Below are 8,779 nucleotides of genomic sequence, written 5' to 3'. Positions count from 1 at the left end.
TAGCAAAACATGTATGTACTTGGGAAGCTTACCTAAAAACTTCGAAAGGAAATTGAACCTAAAATGTAGACCAAAATCAACTTTTTGGCCATTCTAATCCGTATCAATCATCCGTACCCACACATTGGAAACTTTCGCAAACGGACAACTTCGGCAGGAGAGAAAGGTGTCCGTAACTGGCCGATAGCACTGCCGGCTGAAGACCGTGAACCCCAAAATCAAGGCAATCACAATGACCAATCACAACAAACGAAAGCAACACAATGAGCCAACAAGAGCTCAAAAGAAATACAAGTGACCAGCGCCAAACGCGGGCAGCCATGTGTGCCTAGTGTCAGCTGGTTTTGGTTTTGAATCTGATTGGTTGGACTGTTGGAAAGGAGACGCGTGTTTTTTACCCAATCACCAAGCGCAGAAAAGCCAATCCAAAGCGACATATATCTGAAAACGTTTAGTAGCGTCAGTCAAATTTAAAACCAAAATGATTAAACAGGGCGAGTTTCTTTTGCACGGTTGACGTTTTTATTTCTTTCACACAGAAACGATAACTACTTATTATAAGGATCGAAATGCTCACCAGGACGGGACGCTGCCAAAAATCGCATAGCACTCTTGGGTCTCCATAAAGGTTTGCCGGAATGAGATTCGTTTCCAGTTTCCCGGTACAGAGATGAGTGCGCCATCTACTGGGTACGAGTCTTGATCAGGGCACTTGAATAGATAGAGCTGTGAGATTTCCACAACGACTCCTTTGTCATCAGTTGAAAGGTTCACAGTAACATTGCTTGACTTGCTTATTACTAGTTCACTTTCATTGACGTTCCGCCATACTGAAAGACAACAGGAAGAGAAATTGATGAGTTACCGTAACGTACTTCATTTAGTCAATAATCCCCGGGGGTAATGAGCCGGAGGGAATGAGAGTAGTCTCCTGTAAAGGCATTAATCTCAATGTAACACCTCTCAAGTTATTTTTAGATACGGTATCCATTCCTCCCGCTGATAAATGTTACAATACGCTTTGATAATGTTGCGACCCGGGCTGATAATGTTACAACACGTGCTGATAACTTTACGACACGCGCTTCGAAGATGTTTTAGTTGGGCTGTTCACGGGATCAAAATCCGCGTTACATTGCCAGCTATTCTTTGCCCTCATGGGATTTCAAAGAGCAGTCGACAGCTTAAAATCTGCAGTCATAGTACACACTAAAATGTTAAAAAACAAATGTATTATTCAATATTTTATCTCTCCATTAACCAAACTTCCGTCGAATTCTGATTTGTGCTGCGCCTGCTCGGGAAAACTGGAGTATAACTAACCTGTTAAACCGGTTTTCCAGTTTTCCAGTGTACAGACACCGCTGAATTTATGACCTCGTCTGGCGCGTTATTTCTAATCCGCTTAGCTAACTATGGATTGATCATCACACCTTTGAATTGTCATACTGGTTGCTGACAGTTCTACTCACCTCTTAAAGCAGATGAGAAGCTGACAAAGTGAACGTTGCCAAATCGGTTGGCAGGATCAGCAAATACTTTCCATTTCACTTTGGGGTTTTGTTGCTTATTACCATTGTACCACTGATCCATATTCCAGTCGTCTAGCTGGCCTTGCCAGATATTCAGGCTTGAAATTTTTCCTTCAAAAGGATCTGTAGTGAGTAGGATTTTATCGATGCCCTGATTCGCCCCGACGACAACTTTAGTAATCTTGACGTTATCGAATGGAAAATCGTTTCTTGAAACCTTGGAGTTGAAATCTGCATTTACGATCGCCTGCATATTAGGTTGGACACTTGTATAGAAACGTACACAAAGATACACCCAGCTGTCTTTAGGTGACGTGGCCGAGAAATGACCTGGATGGTCGCTCCTTTGGTAAAAAAACAGCACTTGCTAATTTTGTCTTTTGATAGTAATGGTGGCAGTAGTAATGATATTGTGTAGCGAGGTGATGGTTATAACGATGACGAGTTTGACGATGACGACGATGATGAAGACGATGGCGATGGCGATGATGATGATGATAACGATGATGATGACGTTGATAATGATGATGATGATGATGTTGACGATGGCGACAAGAATGATGACGACGACGACAATGATGGTGATAATGACAGATCGCTCACAAAGAACTGATTCAAAAGTACGTATTTAAATTCTAGTAACATACCGCTGAGTTCCAAATATAATGTGGAATCCACCCAGTCCGCTGATTTGCACTGTAAGAACTCTCTTTACTCCACCACCATTTTCGGTTATCATACTGATAACGGTCATGGTCTGGTCATCCGCTATAACCGGCGTAAAAATCCAAGCGCATATAACGATTGTTTCAAACCACGTGTCAGAGAGAACATATGTCACGCGGTTGATCAGAGATTCTGTTTCTCCGAAGATAAGCTCAAAGTCCTCAGCTGGGAGACAAAAATAACAACATTGATTTACAGCGACTTCCGTAGTCTTGCCTCGAGACAGTGGTACACTACCTTAGAGAGCCTAGTATTGCATGGCGAAAGAAGGGCCTGAATTTAATGTACTCATAAATTATACGGGTATGTGCAGCAATGGGGGAGGGGGGCGGGGTTAGGGTGAGATTATTTCTTGAAATTGTTAGTGCGGGCGTGTCAGCCGGTACTCCAATCCTAACATGTCATTATTCGTACCCCTTCTAGGAGTGAATGAGGAAGAAATAAGCAACTATAGCTGCAATAGGAGGAATTTCTCTTGTTCGATTCCTGCACTGACTTAAATCACGCTGGTCATTCATGCATTTAGTTTATGCATACACTTGCCGTTTGCGTCTAAATTTTCAAGACAGTTTCCCCTCCTCTTTCAATAAATACTCCTTTTTTGAGTTTTAAATCACGGAAAAGAATGAACCTTATCAATTCTTAACCACCGAGTAAGAGGTTAAATTTCCTTTTCAGTGTTTCTCATTTTTCTGTTTTATACTAATTGAAAACTAAAGAGTGTTAGATTCGTCATTTGAATACGCTCTTGTGGTTTCTGCAAAACCTATACCTACTCGGAATACCCATAATTTCAGACCATAGGGGCAAACTGTACGACTCATTTTAAACATCAAAGAAGCTCAAAAACCATATCCTTTGGGCATCACATACCAGTATAACTTGTTTAAGTGAGTATACTTTATCTCTCTCGGGACAGATCGCTTGATGGTGTAGTCACTTTGACATTCTCAGTCAGATCTTTAGGCTCAAGTCTTGGATGGATTATGCGTTTCTGTTAAATTCTCAAATTCTGGGCATTGGTAATTTTTGAGTGGCAAGATTTATTGCATTGAGAAAATGGACATTTCGCATGATTTGGTGTTTATATTAAATATATGATAAGGGATGATGAGGTGGACTTCTTCCTCTAATCTGAAACGAGGAGCGATGACACCACCTCCCTCCCCCCTCGTCTCCTTCAACTTAAGTCAGGTCCTCCAGTTTCCTCGACCCAGTTCGCGCTAAATGAAAAGGACCAGAGGGTACAGATTTGAGACATCGTGTCATTCGAAGATCTGTTTCTAAAGAAACCGTTACGCTTTGTTGCCACGTAACTAAAAACTTAGGGAAGATTCGTTTTCAAGGTACTCTAATCTGCAATCCATTTCATCCTCGCTTTTCACTGGTTTCCTAGCGTCATTGTACCCTCATTCAGGATACAACAAAAACGAAGAAAATATTACCCTTGACACTAAAACGAGGTTGAAAGAGTAAAGCTAGTACTCACTGACGGGCTGCTCGCATTGAGCGCCTGTAAAATCACTGGAACAGCTGCATTGGAAGCCACCGCCATTCTCAGTGCACCCTCCACCGTTTTTACAGGGGTTAGAGTCACATGGACTTGCTGCTGGTGAAGGATCTTCCCCCGACATCATTACTGGCTGGTACTCCAATTCTCCAACTGCTATATAGAATTAATTGCAAACATGAAGCAATTAGCAGCACGCTGCACTTACCAGCATCGTATAAGGATATTCCCATCGCAGGTAATCACGCAGCATTTCAAATGCTAATCTCGAGTTCGTTAAAACCCTCTAAAAGTCACCTGCTTTAATTGTCCTGTCTAAGAATGAGGCGAGCGTACGAGTAGAGTATACACTGTACTCCGAAAGGTGTCACGCCTTCGGGGCGTAATCAGTCAGAGTTGCTTAGCAACTCCAAGAAGATTGCAAGCGCAGGCTAGTCTCGGAGACCAAGATTTTCCATTACATGATACTTTTTTTCGCAGACTGGTAAGTTATAAACCATTATGGTTTTGGAAGTGGCCTGGTCTATTAGTCCTCCCCAGTGTCACTCACGTTTTTGACACTTGCCCCAGAGCTTTCGTTCGAAGACCGCTCTAGCTCGCAAAAATACGTCTGTTTTGCAATCTAATTAGTTCTATCCCTCCCTCTCCCTGTTTTGCTTCTTGAATTTTAATGCGGGAATGAATAATGAGCTCTAAACAAGCATAAACGTAAAGAGTGATACTCACATATGGGCTGCTCGACCTCACATCTTGTGCCAGTGAACGTCTCAGTACAGTTGCAGTGATAGCCGTTTTCACTAATGAGTTCAACACATGTTCCGCCGTTTTGACAGGGACTGGAGTCACATGCGCCCACAGTCACGACTGGTGGTACAGTGGGCTTAAAGCAAGAATTGAAGATGTCATGATTGCGTTAACATTTGTGAAAATACGTAAGTGGATGTTACCTCAGATAAAGTTTTCCAACCTTTGGTAATCATAACATTTTAAGGATTCCCGAAGAATTTCTCTCAGCCTTGGTCCTAACTTCAGGCAAAAAGTTTCTTTTAGAAATTTTCTTTTAATGAAGTGGGAACCTTAAGTAGCGGCAGAGAGATCGCTTAACAATATTTTCCCAAAAAAATAAATAAATAAAGGACTGGAAACAAATTCTTTTTCTCGTTGTTCTACTCACCATATTAATGTTTGAGGTTCCAAACTCAGGCTCCTCACTTCGCTGAGTGTGATAATCAATGTTGTAATACACAAAGTCTTGGTTAGCCTCAATTGCTGTCTCGCCTGCTTCTTTTCGGCTCTTTTTATTTAAAAAGCAATTATTTCCACTGCCCTGTTTTTTATAATTAATCGACTTGCAGTCACTAGCCGACACACATCGCTTCACGCACGCAAATACAGAGCTTTCTTGCGCCTCTTCGTGGTCTGTGCGAAGAAAAGTACCTATGGCAGAAAGGTCAACTTTGATGAACAGTGTCAAATTTAATTGATATAATATGTCCAATTATTGTCGCATTTTTAATTGGTTCTTACTTATGATCAATTGGAGGACAGACGCATAGATAGCGTCATTACCATTTTTTGTTTGTGTATTGTATAAAACAAGTGGATTCCATTTTGCCGTGCGCTGTTCGGTAACTGATAACAGAAGAGCGTCAGAACGTGGAAAGAACATCAGTGATACCCTCGGCTATCGCCGTGTATGCCACTTTGTTGTTCTTACCACAATAAGACGAAAGCCACTTGGACTAAAATAATTAATTAAACACTGATGCAACAAATCGTCGTTAAAATACTCAGTAAGTTCTCTGATTCTTATCAGCCGATAAGAAAATAATCCGAGCAACCGTTGCGAAGACGAGCACGAGAACGCAGCAGACTCTTTCGTCATTGTTTTTTTTTTTCACGTAACACGTTTGTGGACACTTCAAAGCATCGTTTGCCTCCTTAGGTTACCTTACGTGAGATTCCAATCGAAAGGGCCAATTTCTTTCCCAGGGTTTTAACCGCCCCTTCCAATTTCAAAGGGAAAAGTCCTGAGAACGAGGTTGGCCCTTTCGCAACCTCGTTTCCAGAGCTTCTCCTTTTGAAATTGGGATTACTCGTCAGAGTGATGAAGGGCTTACCTATTTCCGAGATAAAAATTGGCACAAGATGATTCTGATTGGCCAAGGACACCGTAATGCACTGCAGGATGAATGTGAAAATAAGGCGTCCACCTTGCGCCATTATGCTCCTGAAGAACAGCACAGTACAAAAATATTGTTATGTTATTGTTTCAGATAGTGAGGTTTTATTTTAATGATCTTATTTATTAAACAAGTTTTTTTTAGAGTGCGATTAAGCTAATTCACTCGAAAAGAAGGACAGATAGTTTTTCTTTTTCTTTTTCGCTATTTGTAGTTATCAATCAGGCACAACAAATAACGATCCCTTGGCGACTGGTAGCCATGCTAAGCATAACATGAAGTAATTCAGGAACCTTCCTTCTAAATTTTAAAGTTAAATTAGCAGAAGGTAACGCGCAAGCACCGGTTAATTGAAAATCATCTGAGGGCCGGTCGGTTAGCACTATGGCAGAATTAAAAGATGCCCCAAGAATTGATTTTTCTGGTATAAAAATGTATATCACTGGTTATGTTTTGAGCAGTTAGAGATTACTTAAGCTCAAAACTAAAGGACAAACAGCAAACAACATAAACAGGAAACCTCATCGAAAAGTTAAATAAAATAATATTATTTCTCGCTAATCCTGGGTTAGCTTAATTGGGCTTTGAACAATCCTGCCCTGTTTGAACTGTCAATAGAAGTGGACAGGAAGTGGGTTTTGAAATATTCGGTGATGAGCTAGGGGAGAGGAACTTGAAATGATCATGTAAGCGCCAAAACAATTCTCAGAGTATCAAACAGGGTGTTTCGAGCTAAACCTCACTCGAGTTTCGAAGCAAAACATTTTCACTACGTACTGAGGTAGTCTGTGTAAACACAGGCAACTAAAGTTACATTTTCAGCCCAAAACATTGATCTACGCTTACATCAAAGTTCTGTCCAGTTTAACAGCCTGGTCATTATAGACAAACGTTTCACGTGGAATAGAAATTATGCGGATCGATTAACACACGTTCAGGATGAAAAATCTTAGCTATTGCTTTGCAGTGAAAGAGGTAACCTCTAGTGGAGGTTCGACTATAATTTCGCTGAGTTATCTGAGTTATTTTTCCACAAACAATAAAAACATAAGTTATATCGCAATCTTTGCTTCGATACGGTGCATCGAAGGTGAACAAATTAAGTTCTCTAAATTACCAAGTTGTCTTACCTCAAACAAGATTCAGTTGCAAATCGATCTTTTTCGGAGAGAACCTTTGAGTTGTTGCGCCATAGTTGCACTTTGTCTTAAAAACCTGATACAATTAGAACAAGCTAAGCTTTTTTCGCAGTTTTATTACCTTGTACAAACACACAGCACAAGCGTCTTCGAACAAAAACTGAACTAAAAAAAACTCTCCGGGAATTCTAACAGAAGAAATAAAAAAACTACAGCTGCAAAAATTTAAGACGTTCCCGTGGGATTACTGCCTTGTCCGCTCGTTCAATAGCTTATAAAAGAAAGACATCTATCTATCTATCTTTCTTTCTTTTTTCTTTTTTTAAAAAAGGGCTTTATTATTGGCAAAAACTCGGTTTCCAGACATATATTTTGGAAAATTTGTTTCAGATAAATGTTTTTTATATTATTGTTATCATGTCTTTCTGTTATGTACATAAACTTACAAGAAATTAATGTTATTTTCAATCAACAACAAAGGGGTATAATATAGCTGTTTTTAAAAGCTTTCTAACTTTTTTGTGTAACTGAAACTTCTAGGTTTAAAACAGTTGGTGTGAATTAATAAAATATAAGATAATGAACAATTTTGTTTGGTTAAACTAAGAGTGGAGTGCAAAAACTGCAATATTTTTGCAGTCAATTAGGAAAGGTCAGAATGTTCTAGAGGTAAGACGTTGATTGGCTTACATTAAAAAGAAGTCATTCTACATTTTGCAAAATGCAAATCAAACAAAGGATTTCTGACATAATTTTCACTTGTGCTTTGTCAAAACTCTGTAATTTTTTTCGCGCAAAACCGCGTCTAGACGTCCGTCTAACCAGCCAAATTTAAAGATAAATGTATGGAAAATCTTCTAGCCAAGCTACATCCTACAAAATTGGTGAATACAATCTTCTACCTAGTATTTTACCCCCGAGGGGGTTCTCCCAGAAAAAATTGGTGGGGGTGTGAGCCCGCTTCCAAACCGGCCCCTTACCCTATTTATGACTAAAATCTGCGATTTTCCCCTACCCTATTTATGACCAGACCAAAAATTCGATACCCTATCTATGACCGTTGCGGCTGACACAGTTGCCCCAAACATAATTTTTGAAGGGCTTTTGTTGATGGTCTTATCGATAATGATGAAAAAGTAGCTTCTTCCAAACAACATACCTTCTTTAAGACTAGAGTGCAAAAACCATACCCTATTTAAGACCAAAATGGCCAAAATCGATGCCCTATTTATGACCAAAACGGCTGAAAAACCATACCCTTTGGGGCCGCATATACCTACATAGCCCATATATTGGGGTACTCCCCCCCCCCCCTTTCCCCCCGCGATTTTAACGTTGCGATTCACAAATTGTGTAAAATTCAATTTTGGAAAAAGTTATTTGCCTTCGGATTTCCATACAAACACTGTAATTTCTGACCGCCTTGCATACTCGTCAAGATGGCATCGAAAACCGTGATAAGGTCTATTGCTGAAACAACTCACTCAGGAAAGAGTTAAGACTGAAGCAGAGAAGAGGGAGAGATACTGGCGTGACAAATTGCATTATCGACGACGAGGACCATGCAGACCTCAATTGAATTGCATGTTCAGGGGCACAAGGAAAGAAAACGAAAGAAAAAGATTCTACAGACCACCAGCAAGAACGGTCACGGGTGGCATCCTAAGTGCATGCCTTCTCCTCTTTCTT

The 8,779-nt window shown here is 40.3% G+C and overlaps 1 protein-coding gene across 1 annotated transcript in view; it reads right to left on the bottom strand.

Annotated features, from left to right (window-relative positions):
• The window catches only part of LOC149096779 (uncharacterized), a 9,688-nt gene extending 3,470 nt beyond the window's left edge, over positions 1-6,218 (bottom strand). The window contains exons 1-8 of the mRNA XM_089279790.1: positions 5,889-6,218; positions 4,943-5,205; positions 4,443-4,675; positions 4,066-4,079; positions 3,748-3,924; positions 2,180-2,423; positions 1,473-1,876; positions 578-830 (exon numbers count right to left, since the gene is read on the bottom strand). Coding sequence (XP_089135916.1) covers positions 578-830; positions 1,473-1,876; positions 2,180-2,423; positions 3,748-3,924; positions 4,066-4,079; positions 4,443-4,675; positions 4,943-5,205; positions 5,889-5,991 — 1,691 coding nt within the window. The 5' untranslated portion in view covers positions 5,992-6,218. The remainder of the gene's footprint in view (positions 1-577; positions 831-1,472; positions 1,877-2,179; positions 2,424-3,747; positions 3,925-4,065; positions 4,080-4,442; positions 4,676-4,942; positions 5,206-5,888) is intronic.
• Positions 6,219-8,779: the final 2,561 nt, after the last annotated feature.

Source organism: Orbicella faveolata, unplaced genomic scaffold (assembly GCF_042242905.1).
Source record: "Orbicella faveolata isolate gen_17 unplaced genomic scaffold, um_ofav_v1 contig_47, whole genome shotgun sequence".
Classification (NCBI taxonomy): domain Eukaryota; kingdom Metazoa; phylum Cnidaria; class Anthozoa; order Scleractinia; family Merulinidae; genus Orbicella; species Orbicella faveolata.
The sequence above is the reverse complement of the archived record's forward strand: the minus strand, read 5'-3'. Positions and strand labels throughout refer to the sequence as shown.